Below are 15,404 nucleotides of genomic sequence, written 5' to 3' on the forward strand. Positions count from 1 at the left end.
GTTAGAAGAATGTCATATGAATAAACTGAAAGGATGAGGGAGAACTTTGATATACAGAGTCGATTTAAGGACCTTGTCAGACTCACCACTGGAATAGAGGCATAGCTGGTTTCTGGAGGAAATGTGAAAACTGTCGCTGTGGTGACGGGACTGCTTGGTGGAGGAGTAACAATGAGTCCTGCTGTGCAAATGTGAACCTAAAAAAGACAAATAACAAGAAGTGACAAGTTAATTAACCTTTCTTGAGCCGTTTCCACTCCTGGCAAGTGGAAGCAAGTTATGAGATGTGTTATGAGAAAGAAATTCTACTTAGGGATGACACAGAAAGCCATACAACCGAGATACATTTGGGCAGATAGCCACATACAGTACATACAGTATTGTTCAAAATAATAGCAGTACAATGTGACTAACCAGAATAATCAAGGTTTTTAGTATATTTTTTATTGCTACGTGGCAAACAAGTTACCAGTAGGTTCAGTAGATTGTCAGAAAACAAACAAGACCCAGCATTCATGATATGCACGCTCTTAAGGCTGTGCAATTGGGCAATTAGTTGAAAGGGGTGTGTTCAAAAAAATAGCAGTGTCTACCTTTGACTGTACAAACTCAAAACTATTTTGTACAAACATTTTTTTTTTTCTGGGATTTAGCAATCCTGTGAATCACTAAACTAATATTTAGTTGTATGACCACAGTTTTTTAAAACTGCTTGACATCTGTGTGGCATGGAGTCAACCAACTTGTGGCACCTCTCAGCTGTTATTCCACTCCATGATTCTTTAACAACATTCCACAATTCATTCACATTTCTTGGTTTTGCTTCAGAAACAGCATTTTTGATATCACCCCACAAGTTCTCAATTGGATTAAGGTCTGGAGATTGGGCTGGCCACTCCATAACATTAATTTTGTTGGTTTGGAACCAAGACTTTGCCCGTTTACTAGTGTGTTTTGGGTCATTGTCTTGTTGAAACAACCATTTCAAGGGCATGTCCTCTTCAGCATAGGGCAACATGACCTCTTCAAGTATTTTAACATATGCAAACTGATCCATGATCCCTGGTATGCGATAAATAGGCCCAACACCATAGTAGGAGAAACATGCCCATATCATGATGCTTGCACCTCCATGCTTCACTGTCTTCACTGTGTACTGTGGCTTGAATTCAGAGTTTGGGGGTCGTCTCACAAACTGCCTGTGGCCCTTGGACCCAAAAAGAACAATTTTACTCTCATCAGTCCACAAAATGTTCCTCCGTTTCTCTTTAGGCCAGTTGATGTGTTCTTTGGCAAATTGTAACCTCTTCTGCACATGCCTTTTTTTTAACAGAGGGACTTTGCGGGGGATTCTTGAAAATAGATTAGCTTCACACAGACGTCTTCTAACTGTCACAGTACTTACAGGTAACTCCAGACTGTCTTTGATCATCCTGGAGGTGATCATTGGCTGAGCCTTTGCCATTCTGGTTATTCTTCTATCCATTTTGATGGTTGTCTTCCGTTTTCTTCCACGTCTCTCTGGTTTTGCTCTCCATTTTAAGGCATTGGAGATCATTTTAGCTGAACAGCCTATCATTTTTTGCACCTCTTTATAGGTTTTCCCCTCTCTAATCAACTTTTTAATCAAAGTACGCTGTTCTTCTGAACAATGTCTTGAACGACCCATTTTCCTCAGCTTTCAAATGCATGTTCAACAAGTGTTGGCTTCATCCTTAAATAGGGGCCACCTGATTCACACCTGTTTCTTCACAAAATTGATGACCTCAGTGATTGAATGCCACACTGCTATTTTTTTGAACACACCCCTTTCAACTAATTCAACTAATTGCCCAATTGCACAGCCTTAAGAGCGTGCATATCATGAATGCTGGGTCTCATTTGTTTTCTGAGAATCTACTGAACCTACTGGTAACTTGTTTGCCACGTAGCAATAAAAAAATTACGAAAAACCTTGATTATTCTGGTTAGTCACATTGTACTGCTATTATTTTGAACAATACTGTATGGCAAACTTTAATGCAATGAGACATCTTTAGAGCTACATGTCAGCCTACATTTGTTGTTCATGCCTTAAATCAAACCAGCTAAAGAACAACATTGACGGCCTTAAAACATCATGACCAATGAGAACTTGACTTTGGTAAACTAAGTCAAAATGACTTTTATTCTGGTCAGTTGGGATGAGTGAGCAAAATAATTAATGATTGGGTGCTACAGCCATTTAGATAAAGAGAAAAAAATCTTAACCAACCCCAAACGTTTGAAAGGTAGTGTAATAACACAATTAAAAGCTGCTCTACTGAAAAAGACTAAATTGCATTTCTTTACTTATTATAACAATAAGTAAAAAAGCTTAAAGACTGGATCTTTAGAATGGTTCAATACAGGACCGACTCATACAGGAAGTCAACTGTCAGCTAAACAATCATGTGCTCAATAAACTTTGTATAGCACACTGGCTCTGTGTGATATGTACTTTTATTTCTCCCTGTCTGGAACGATCCTTCCTCTATCCTTTCAGAGTCACTAGCTATTTTCGTCTTCTAACAAGAGGTCATGAATCAGGAATAAAAACTGGAGCTTTACTTTGTCAGAAAACATTAATAGCACATGGACAGACCACCTAGGGCAATCAGGAGTGTGGGTGGTTATATTAAATCCACAGATGTTGGGATCACAGGGCTTCATAGCAAAACTACAGAAATAAACACACTTTCAGGATAAACCAAACCTCTGAGAGACACTACAAACCAGCCAGAATCAAACAGATTTGGAGGTTCAAAGGGACGAGCTGTAGAAATGTTCTGTGTTGTGACATTCAATATCTGGATCAGGTCCTGAGCGAGTGATGTGCTCTTTTTGAGTGAAAACACTTCACCTGTGCTTCAGCAAATCAGACACACGAGTCTTCAGACGGATATTCCAGTAAAAAGAATAAAAAAATCCACACCTTACTTCTAAAAGTGTCTAGAGAGAAGCTCAAAATAGTCCTCATCAGAAAATAGACATGGACATAATTATACAGAAATGATAGCATCCATAATTTACTTTTAAGTTCGATTCAATTTCCTGTTCGCTCCTTCTCTCTGTGCCCGAGGGAAATGCAACTCTTCTGCATATTGTATGACTGTCCTGGGGAGGCATTTGTCATTAATGACATGACTTTTTTCAACATTCTTCACCTCAGGTCCAGACTTAGTTCTGTACTTCTCACTTCATGACTTGAATTTCCCAAAGCCAATAAGCCCAAACAACAGCTTAGACTCATTACAGGTAATGAAAACATTTACAAACTGTAAGAACTGACACAGCTCTCCACACTAAATAAAGAAAGAGGGACTGCTGTGTGTGCATATGCAAAGAGTATTAAGACAATTAAAGTTGCAATGATACTAAAGTAGTGACAGATCTTTTTATCCATACTTTCACATATAACCAAGTGAAACAGATCATTGAACATTTCTTTAGATTCTATCCATACAGGAGGGACTTGAGAGTTGGTTTTATCTAGCATTTCTATCCAAACGATTCAAGGCATTCAGCATACACCAGCAGAGATATATGCAGTTTTACTTGAAGACTGAGTTATGTTTAAAAATTCCAAGATTAAATACAATATATTTAGAAAATGGTATACATTTTCACTTCATGCCAACATTGAGAAACTAACATTTCTCAGAACTTTTTTTTTGTGCCAAATTTTTTAACAGTATTCAAGGCATTCAGCATACACCAGCAGAGAGATATGCAATTTTACTGGAAGGCTGAGTTATGTTTAAAAATTCCAAGATTAAATACAATATATTTAGAAAATGGTATAAATTTTCACTTCATGCCAACTTTAAGAAACTAACATTTCTCAGAACTTTTTTTTGTGCCAAATTTTTAACTGTATTTTTTTTTACTGCATGAGCGTGTTAACCTGGGAGCTAAAACTGAATGTTTTCTCCACAGAGATTTCAGAAAGAGTAAGTGCTGGAGGAGTGTGTTGAAGTACACGTGAATCTGTGTGTGTGTGTGTGTGTGTGTGTCTGTGCAAACAGCATATCTCCCTGCAACAGGCCTGCTCAGCTTCAGGGTGCATCACCTCTCAAGTAGCACCCCACAGGTTTGATTGTACAAGGTACTGAGTGAGTCAATGTGTGGGTTATAAACATACTGGAGGGTGCACAAACTCTCACAAATGATGTGTTATTCTTGTTGACACACCACTTCCTGCAGGTGAGAATGACATCAGCGATTGCCGATTGGATAAAATAAGCCAACAGCTGGATGATAGCACAGCACAGCTGCGTGCAGGCTTTCCAGGCAGTGTTTTCACAACGCTCAAATCATGCACATTTCCTTTGCCAAATACTTTTTTTTCTTATAAGAACAGTATTGTAATTCAACCCCCGAATTCACACAAGATTAGTTCACACTAACAAAAACTCACAAAACTGCAGCATGAGAGTGTTTATAAAAAAAATATTTGACAAATCTGGACATCAGGTATGTAATACTTTTATTATTTCTGAAATGTAAAAAAAAAAAAATCCACAGCACCACAATCCAAGACTTTCATTTTTGCTGACCCTTCAAAAGTGCTCAATTAATTTCTGGTATATTTTATTTAATAACTTCATTCCTACATCTGCCACTGTCAGTCTTGGGATTTTGTAGGTCTCTTCAAACTGTGATTTATTTGTCAAGGGTGACTTTCAAACTTTTACTATTGTAACTTATAAAATACAAGTCGCAGCATTGAGATATACATCTACAACGGGAACATATTTCAACTTTGTTCCGTGATTTTTTTTAAAGACATAAACTTGGAAGGCATGTCTGAAAGCTAAAGAGAACATTGCTGCTGTCGTTTTCCCCCACTAGTGACAACCACAATGACCACTCAGCAAAACATTTAAACACAGACTAATGAAATTAAGGCTCCTGTTCGGTAATTAGAGACGCATCCCTGCTGTTTCATAAAGCAGTGGGGAAAAAAAATCAGTCGTGGCAAAAAGCGCCTATGCTTCTCTTTTTCAACACTTTAAACATCCTCATCTTTCCAAATGGCGACTTTCTCTCAGTCCTTCCTTTCTTTTTTTCCCTCAAACCAGAAATATATGAGAAAGCAATAAGTCTGTGGTTCTTATGTTCTAAATGTGTCACAAAAATTGCGTAAATCGATGCATAACTGCTGCCACACAGGAGGGGGATCACTTTACAGGCTCAAACAGGCTTTTATGAGATCTAGAGTGTCTGGATCATTATTAGCGCTAAAACGCCTAGATAGGAATGTTAAAAGGAGCGTGAGAGAGAAAACGTGGGCATGCAAGAGAGGGACAAAAAGGGAACCAGAGTGTCTATATTCATAGTACTAGATGACTTAAAAACAACAGATCTATTGTCATTGTGTTTTGCTGTTGTTCGGTTGCCTGACAACACTACTGGTGAAAAAAAAAGATGGCAAGTATGATGGAGGGATAAATTAAACAATATGCTGCACTAAGAAAAAAGTAAAGAAAAAATGGGACAAAAAAAAAAAAGAGCCCAATTATAGACTCATCAACAGACTGCAGATGATAAATATTCTGGTTACGCATGCAGGAAATGACTGGTGTCTTGTGTAAATATACTTACTAGGTGCGAGTACAAAACACTGCTGGTTTCATATTAACACACAAAGATGAATTCTGTTGCTTGAGAAACTGTCTCGTGTTCTTAAAGCGTTAACACATGTTCACTAAAGCCACCACACATGCTTCCTCGTTCCATGTGCACCAACTATTCAATCTCATAAAACTCTGTATCGGGGTCAGCTTTCACAACACCCCGTCTCAAACGCTCCTTTATGAACACGAAAATGGATCCAAGGGCACCCAGACAGGCCGAAACTAAGATGACAGAGGTATAATGTGTCCTCTGCTCCAGAGAGGTTGTTGGGCAGGTGACGACATCAATGGAACAAACACCATGGAGAAAAATGTTCCAGTAAGCGGTGTGCTTCTTTTACGATCAAATTCACATACAAAGGAAGTCTAATACGGACACGAGAAGTGTGGAGATATCGGTTCAGCAATGAGAGAATTTCTTTTACTTCAGGTTGCTTCTTTGACAGTTTCAGGTCACAGCAACTAGGGGAGCAAGACCTCTTTAAAACACTTCTCATGTTTGTATACTGCCACAAACATTACCAGTTATGTGCCAAAAAGTGTACAAAATAAAACATGAACTAAGTCTCTTATACTAACCAGGGGCCTGTTCTTCGTACGTCGCTAACTCAGTTAGCTGGATTTGAATGTTGACGATTTGGCGTGATCTTGGATCATTTGGTTCTTCGAAGCTCATCGTGCGTAAGCTTAAACCTGCTCGGGAGCAGCTTATTTCATGAAAACAGGATTAGATCGCTTCTTTTCAATGAGAACTGATACTCAAAATATGTCTGCTACCACCGCTACTTTATTACAAGAGTATCGTACTGATCCAGGGACAATAATTTTAAAAATAATATAAAAATGCTTTGTAGTCCATAACAGCCTACTATAGACACAGCCAGTTTTACTCACTGAAATATAAAATTATTACTTCATAATTGTATTGGAGTCTTACACACATGCTACACAGATAATAGAGTGCATTATTTTGAGTGATGACTGCTATTATAAGAGTGGCTTGATGGAGCACAGGAGATGCAGATAACATGATATTGACCCTTAAGAAACTTTCATTAATGCTGTCACGTAACAAATCTGTCCAAATATAAAATGAAATGAATAGATAATTTCTACATTGAAATAAAAATGTAAAGACTGCAAAACTATTATAAATTGCGAATCTAAATAATTGGGAATCATGAAAAAAATTAAAATTCTAATAAAATAAAAACATGTATCTATTATCTGTTTCATGTATCTATTATAACATTTATGTAGTTTTGTTTGCTTGGCTGTTTCCTTATAAAAGTCCAGAAATTTGTCAAGTTTTTTATCAGGTGTCGTTTTAAATTATATGACGTCATTACATTGCCGTCTTGCCACCAGCCAATCGCTGCACTGCTGATCATGGTTTCGAGTATCGATACATATCCCCTTTTAAACCAACACATGAACGTGCAATTATCTCAGATAACTCAATCCAGCGATACTAATCATACACCACAGGTGTGTTCGAAGAACTCAATTAGCCGGATCATGATTAGCACGATGATATCATCTTGGATGTGTCATTTGATCTCGGATGTAATAAGCGACGTACGAAGAACGGGCCCCAGGACTGCATTTATTTGATTTGATATACAATTATTTTACATTTGAATACAATTTAAAATTGAATTCCTTCATTACAGGAATAAATGTTAATGTACTGTGGTTTAGCATAAGAGCCTGACACTCAGTGAGTCCTAAAATCTTTCAAACAAAACAAATAAAAGTGAGTGTAAAGAAAAGGGGGAAAAGTCACATTCCTGGAAATTCCTTCGAGCCCCCTCCACACCAGAACATCTGCATGAAATGACATGTCTGTCTAGCGTCTCCATAGAGACCACACTGCTCTGAATCCAGTGGAACAGCTGTGACTGTCATTCCAGGACTGCTGCAGTAACCTCTGTGAGCGAGTGGAGGGGGGAGAGTTTGATGTGGTGGAGGCAAGCGCTGTCACGCACCAGTGGTCTCAAACGCTCGGACAGCATGTTGGACTGTGTGGAATGAGAGAGAGTAACTGCTGACAGAACAGGAGAGAACAGTGTGGACAAGCATCAGAGCTCTGCAGTCTGGGTAGGATGTCTGACATGATGCTCACTTTCCTTTCCCTTCAAGCTATCATTTTACTGTTGTTTGATGAATTTCAACATTAGGCATTACACTACGGCACATTCCCTCATGTTCACTGTCCTCTAACCATAATTGTCAGCTGAATAGATCTAACTAAAGCAACACACAAAAAGTGGACATACCACCACTTTGAACAAATTTATGTTTCGAAATCACACAATCTGTTACTGTCTCGTCACTCAGTATACGGACTCTCAGTCACTACACGAACTTGATTTGAATAGGTCAGGATCAAGCAGCTGCCAAAGTCAGACTGGGTAAGATATTGAATATCCATGTTATACTTGTGATTATTATGGTGGAGATATAAAATAAAGCAAAATTATAAACACCTTTTTACTTTATATTGCACCATTAAGCTTGCTAAAGACATTTTCAGTTTATGTTCATTTACTGTACTTAGAATTCTGTTTTTAGTTAGCCGTTATTAATATGCAGGACATTGAAATCATTTATAAATGATTGTTGACTTTTCACTTTCACTTTTTTTCGAGATCCGCGTTCACACATAGCCTTCTCTACTATTTCTTCTATACTATACTTCTTTATTTCACAAGATTAGATGTTGTCAGTGGTGGTCAGGATGTGCAGATCATTCACCATCATCCTATCATTCATCTCTTGTTACCTCTCTCTGTTTATGTGAATTTTATGTATTGGCAACTCCCTTTAGTGACTCCGTACAGCGCATTATTCGTTTTCCCTGCCTTTCCGAGTACGGATTCGCTATTCGGGCACATCCCTAAACAGCATTCACATTAGCCAATCAAAACAAACTTCTCCAAGTATATGAGAAAGCCTTGTTTTAGGTGATCATGTCACATATGCTTTGACACTGGAGTTCAAGATATCTCCAAGGAAAGGCATTAGTGGGAGTCCAATCTGAGCCTGACTTTCTTCTTTCCTCTGTCTATCTTTAAATACATATGTGCAGATCCCACTGTACTGAGTGTGTTTGCGAGTGCATGTGAACTTATCAGGCTGTGTAACCATGGTCACAGCTGAGAAAAAGCTCATCTTCAGTGAGAAATGATGTCCTTACCACCACTCAGTATGAGAACTAATCTATATATAACATGGAGAGAGAAAAAGGGGATGAGGAACAGAACATTTAGAGGTCAGCCACCATTATGCGGAAATAATCATCATCAACTTCCTCTCCTTATGGATGATCTGTTTCCCCATCACCAAATTTCTCTAACATCGCAAGGCTGCGTGGGTGTCAATCCATTCATCATCTCTCACCTGTGAAGGTGCGCTGGAGGACAGGCCTCCGCTGAGCTCTCCGATCCGGGCCGCTGCTGTGGGGTTGGAGGAGCTGATCAGAACCGGGCCGCTGATCTCCATGGAGTGTCTCTGAGGTGGAGGGGCCAGGCAGGGTTTATGGGACATAGTCAGAGAGGTGAAAGAGTGTCGCTTCTTACTGTTCTTCTTCTCTCCAGTGGCTTTCTGGGTGCCGTTAGCCTGGGGGCCTGAGGAAGAGGAGGACGGCCCTTCACTAGAGTCTCCTCCACCTTCAGATGGCTTGTCCAGTTCTATAAGCTGTCGTGCTGCACTGTTAAACTGAAAGTGGAACAGAGTTTACACCTCATACTATTACGAGTATATCTAATTTAAGACTTTTAGAAATGTTGCAAACCAGATTCGAACCCACAATGCCAATTTGAGCACTCAGTATGCACTTATCTGCTACGATGAGGATTGATTAAATTCTGCTCTAGATGCTGAATACAGGTGTAGAGGGTTTAGGTGTAGTCTTACAAGGGATTCATTTATGCACATGTTATTTGATTTGTTAAAGTATTAATAAATTAAACAATATAAGATACATTGGCAAGAACACTAGCAAAGTACACGGACAAGAAATAAGAAACCATACTCAAAAAAAGATAAGGCCTGATTCCATTTCCAAGTCACTCTTTGAAACCATATACATTTATGGTTGCAGAAGGTGACATGGGAACAGAAAAACCTACCCCCCCTCCCCGTTACTCTCTTTCAAGTACCTGAGTGAATGTCACTTTTGATGTCACCGCTACCAGAGATTACTTTCTCAAAAGCATTCACTTGGAAAAAGTCTGGTTTAGTGGAAATTGCCAGGGCTTTTGTGCAAGCTCAAAGCCTCCACCCCTCTCCTCCCTCGTTCTCTCGCTCTGTGTGAGAGAGATGCTATTCAAGCAGCACCATTCTGACAGAAGCTATTTTTGAATGTCTTTTGATGGTTATTTTTTTCCCACAGGTTAGACACGTGGCTGGTGGAGAGCTCACGCTGGCTCTGCAAGGGTTCATAAAGGTTTTTGCCTATGTTTATTGGAGGAGGGACACGAGGTGTTGTGAGATGTGAGCTGCTGCAACACGTGAAGTTGGCTATGATGATTGTACCTATGCTTGCTTGAGGTCAAGTGATTCAAGAGAGCAGTGTTTAAAGACAAGGCTGTTCATGTTCTGAAGATTTGTATCAGAAAAAAATGTAAAGGCTGATGAGGTTTTAATGCAACTCAAATAATTTGGAACAATATGACGGGTCTTTGAGATCTTAAAGAGATGTGCTTTTCAACAAGAACAGAAACAAAGACATGGTTGGGGTGAAAGACCGGCAAAATGAACAGAATGTGACAACAAAAACAGCAACAAATGATAGTAAACTTTTAGAAGGTTTCCAGTAAAAATCTAAAACATTACACTTGAAAACATCAGGGAACAATGATAGTTTTAAATGCACTGATATGACTCACCTCTACATATGATATAGGAAAGATGCCAATCTTATCTCCCAGCATGCCTTCTGCCCAGTTCTCATCCACACGACGAATCACAGTAAGAATATCATCCTGAGGGCAGAGAGAAAAAAGCAGGTTCCTTGTTATTCAGCCAAAAGCCCTCATAGCAAGTTGGTAAAAAAGTTTATAAAAAATAGTGCAACTCCAAGGCATCAATGAAAGCCAGGCATTTTATTTTTTTAATCAAATTCTTTCCAAAACACAAATGGCCCGAGGGAATCAACACTTAGGTTGCAGGCAGAAGAAAATGTTTTTCCATTTTCCGATTTCTCCAACATTAAAACAGTGCTGTTAGCTCACCCCAAAAGTATTCAACTCCACGTCTTTCCAAACCTGTATTATTTTCATTTTAAGTGAAACATACAAAAAAAGAAATTAAGCTTCTTTTTCCATGCCAATAAGGCGCCCATGGGGTGGTGGATCTAAAAACGGCTGCAAAAGAATTTCGTAGTTTATGACACCCAATGCATTAAATGTTATCATTTGTTTTTTAACTTGGAAACGGAAGGTGTGTGTGAATGAGTAAAGAGTAAAGATGAAGGCCGAAGTCTGTTGAGCGAGTAGATTTCCAGCACCTTTGAAAATGGCAAGCAGTCCTTGTCAGCCTCCTTGTCTTTCAGCTCAAAGTCATACAGGGCCTTGCATTGAGGGGGCGGCTGTGGGAGAGGTTTGATGACCTGGACAAAGTTGGTGGGGAAGAATCCATGGACTCCGCCCATCTCTCCATGGTACCAGTTTTCATCCACCTGCCGGCGCAAGATGATGATGTCACCCTTGCTGAACTTGAGATCTCCGGGTTCTTTGCCGTCATAGTTGTATAAAGCCTTGGCACAAGGTAGCTGAGGAACTCCCTGCAGGAAAGAGAAAAAGAAGTGGAGGATTACTAAAAGTGGGAGCCCAGGGTTTCCAAAGCAACTTGGATTCATGTATAATGCAAGATCAGCACTCAAAAGCACATTCATTTTTCAAACTCATAGGACAGGCAAAGGGTGACCGTGATAACCACAGCCAGCTTTCATAGAGCGTGACCACGAGTGGAGTGGAGGAGGGTGTTAAGTGTAAAGTGAAGGCAGAGATTCTATAATAAACCCCTTGCTGCAAGGTTTTTTTTAAAGCCTATACACTGCTATCTTTGGAGCCTATCACATACTATCCATAACATGGACATCTGCGATATGAAAAGAAACAAACAACCATATATATATAACAGAACACTACCACATAAGATCACTGCTAGCTTTTGTGCTGCATATGAGCAATCAGTCTGTCTGGCTTGTCTTTCAGCCTGACCTTGTTGGCTTGTCTCTCTGTTTGACTGTGCCGAGCTGCTTTTTCTGTCTGTCTTGCACCGTCTGTGTTGCTTAACTTACTGACTGCCTCCTTGTCTGACAATCCCAAAATGCCCTGGGATATGCCAATGGATTCACAATGTTGTGGGGCAAGCCCATTTATCAATGTGCGTGAAGTTTTATGGTGCAGAACCAGTCGTCTGGAACTGGTCAAAGCTCCTTTCAGGCCTGACAATGATCCACGGCCAGAGAGAGGGAGGAGGCAGCAGACGCAGTACTGCTGAACTGAATGAACCCTTTTCAGGCAAACTGTTCAAGAGAGGGGCCCTCTGTCCAAGAAAACCCCCCCAACACCCAGCATAAAGCCCCATGGGCTTCCTCCACTGTAGCATGCATCTCCTGAGCACAGTGAGGAGAATGATAATCACAAAAAATGACTTTTATATAGAATATCATTATATAGACTAGAAGGTATTAAAAAAGGAAGGAAGGAAAGAAGACAGATGGGTGGGGGTGTGGACAGGCAGGTAGGTAGGAATAAATTAAGAGAGGAAGAATAGAAGGAATGTACTTAGAAAGCAAGGAGGGTGGCTAGGTAGGTAGACAGGAAGGCAGCAAAGAAGGCAGACAGGTAGAACAGAGAATTCAGTAGGTAGGTAGTGAGTAAATAAAGAAAGAAGGTGGGAAGGCAGATTGGATAGAGTAGGTAGGTAAGTAAGAATTAAGTAAAAGAGAGGAAGGAATGTGGAAAGGAATGAATATGGTTAGGTAGGTAGGCATGAGGGAAGGTAGGTAAGGAGACAGAAATGGAGGACATTTGTTATGTAGGCAGGCTGGAAGAAAGTCGAAAAGGAAAAGAGACAGATAGGTAAGAAGGAAGTAAGGAGTAATGTGGTTGGGTTGATATGTAGCTACTGTAGGTGGGTGGCTTTTATCCAAAGCGACCTACAATTGCTATATATGTCAGAGGTCACACGCCTCTGGAGCAACTAGGGGTTAAGTCTCTTGCTCAGGGACACATTGGTGTCTCACAGTGGATTCGAACCCGGGTTTCTCACACCAAAGGCATGTGTCTTATCCACTGCGCCATCAACACCCCATCACACTTCCTTGAAAGTGAAAAAGGAAGATGGTGGGTGGCTAGGCAGAGAGGTAGACAGGTGAGAAGGAAGCAAGCAAGAAAGGAGGTGGTTAGGTGCTTTAGGAAGGTAGATAAGAAGGAAGTTGGTTAGGCAGGTAGACAGGAAGGAACCGGTATGCAGATAAGTATGTAGGTAAGTAGGAAGGATGGAAGGAAGCAAGGAGGGAAGAAAGGAAGGAAGGAAAGAAAAGCAGATAGCATAGGTGGGCAGGAATGAGGGAACAAAGGTAGGAATGCACCGGTAAGTGTGTAGGTAAAAAGTTACTTATGAAGGAAGTAAAACAGGCAAGAAAGTAGGCAGAAAGAAAGGCAGGCAGGAAGAAAGGATGAATGAAAGAAAGAAAACATGGGAAACCGAAGAGAGAGAGACTGATGTGGTACTGTTCAGTCCAGAGGAGGATCAGACAGTGACTAAGCAGCACTCACCACAGAGAGGACAGACGGCCAGCCAGACACTGAGACAACTAACTAGAGGGCAAACTGACCTTTCAGAAACCACATCCCTTTCTCAAACTTAAAAACAAACCAAAAAGGAAATAAAGATTAACTTAAGAATTGTTATTTGCTCACAATTCTATGTAATTTGGACCGACAGCTTTTTTTGATGCGAGGCAATTCTGTGCCCAAGTCAATGGGCTTGAACAAATGAAAAATCAAAGCTCCATTCGTCTGTGCACCTCTCTGCTGTTTTCATCCCCCCTTCTGTGGGCCTCTCTCAGGCAGCTGTCAGCATATCTGCAGATTTACCCACTTTGCTCAGCTTAGAACATGAAACAGACAGAAAGTGAGAGAAGAGGAAATACATGAAAGTACAAGGGATAAGATTGGAGGATAAGAAACAAACAAAAAAAGAATAGAAGGACAAAAAAAGAAAAGGAGAAAAAAAAGTTTGATCAAATGAATGTTAGGACGACCAGTGTGTGTGTGTGTGTGTGTGTGTGTGTGTGTGTGTGTGTGTGTTTTCGTTCTAAGCCTTCCGTGTGAAAACGAAGGGCGCTAAAGATCGCTTGAACTGGACCGACATGAAAGAACCACATTCAGGCTTTTATCCAGGCCAAACAGAGCACTGAAGGTGTGCGTGTGTATGCTTGCCCATTTGTTAAGGTTACATGAACCTCACTGGTTCTATTAAAAAAAAGTAAGGCCACTTGTTGCCTTTGAGGCTTTCCAATCTCAAGACTCATCTTGCTCCAAGAACTCTTTCATGGGACATGAGGGATAAACACCAGTCTGTCTCCCTGAAGATCTAAAGAGTAAAACTGGATGAACCTGGATCAAAACTACACAATATTACACACTAATTCTCTGAACGTCCAACAGACCTGAAATCACTCACTGCTGTGCAGCTGCTTTATACTTGTCTTTCTGGAGGGAAAAACAACACCTTTATGTTGTTAACACGCTCCACAGTGTTGAAGCAAATGAGATCATGATGTAAACAAGATACCTAAAAATACCTAGTAAACAAAATAAAAACCTCCGGTGGCTTTCAGAGAGTCTCCACTGCATGCATGCTGATCTATTCTCTCTAATTTTCAATTACAACAAATTTATAATTTTGTAGATTCTTTCCAGTGCTTTACAGTATATAGTGCAATTATCACCAACATGCAGGGAAAAGAAAAGACTCATGAATGCAACCGTTTCTCAAATAAGTTGTAATTTTGCATTATAGTAAAGACCTGTTCGCATCTTGGATAGTTCACCAAAAAGTCCTTTACTCAAACTCATGTTGTTCCAAACCTAAAAGAATTTCTTCCTTCTGTTGACCAAAAAAGAAGAGTTGCTGGTAGCCACTGATTTCCATTTTATGGGGGAAAAAGTATTATGGAAGTTTATGGCTATCAGCAACCTGTTTGGTTGCCAAAATTTTTCCAAAGAAACGCACAGGTTTGGAACAACATGAGGGAGTAAATGCAGAAGAAATTTTTTTTTTTTTTGGTGAACTATACCTTTGAGTTTAGTGACTGAAATTAATCTTTTACTATGCCGTTTTTATTTAGCCAAAAACTGACTAAAATTTCAGTTCAATTCTGTTTTACGTTCACAGGTGATGAAAAATGTTGTAGTACAGTACTTTATGAGACACCTTGAATTGAATCTTGAATCAAAGCTCCTTCGTGAAGTGCAAATGTAATTCCCACCTCTTCTTGTCATGGTTAAATGTCTTGTTTAAGGGCACATTGGTAAATAGTAAAAATATTGGTAGTGATAAATTTCATAAAAAACGGAGAACAAAAAAAAAAACTAAACAAAAAAATGGATTGGCTCTTAGATTTCTTCACACAATTTGGCTGGCAGCGATGTTTGATGTTTTTTAGCGGAGTGGAACCTTTCCATGATCTGTCAAAGCATGACAGCTAGACGTGCCTAATACAGC

General features: G+C 39.8%; 1 protein-coding gene across 1 annotated transcript in view; it reads right to left on the reverse strand.

Annotated features, from left to right (window-relative positions):
* The window catches only part of LOC127984287 (E3 ubiquitin-protein ligase SH3RF1-like), a 54,710-nt gene that overhangs the window by 10,118 nt on the left and 29,188 nt on the right, over positions 1-15,404 (reverse strand). The window contains exons 3-6 of the mRNA XM_052586866.1: positions 11,170-11,445; positions 10,550-10,645; positions 9,060-9,377; positions 87-197 (exon numbers count right to left, since the gene is read on the reverse strand). Coding sequence (XP_052442826.1) covers positions 87-197; positions 9,060-9,377; positions 10,550-10,645; positions 11,170-11,445 — 801 coding nt within the window. The remainder of the gene's footprint in view (positions 1-86; positions 198-9,059; positions 9,378-10,549; positions 10,646-11,169; positions 11,446-15,404) is intronic.

This window comes from Carassius gibelio, chromosome B20, assembly GCF_023724105.1.
Source record: "Carassius gibelio isolate Cgi1373 ecotype wild population from Czech Republic chromosome B20, carGib1.2-hapl.c, whole genome shotgun sequence".
Taxonomy (NCBI): Eukaryota; Metazoa; Chordata; class Actinopteri; order Cypriniformes; family Cyprinidae; genus Carassius; species Carassius gibelio.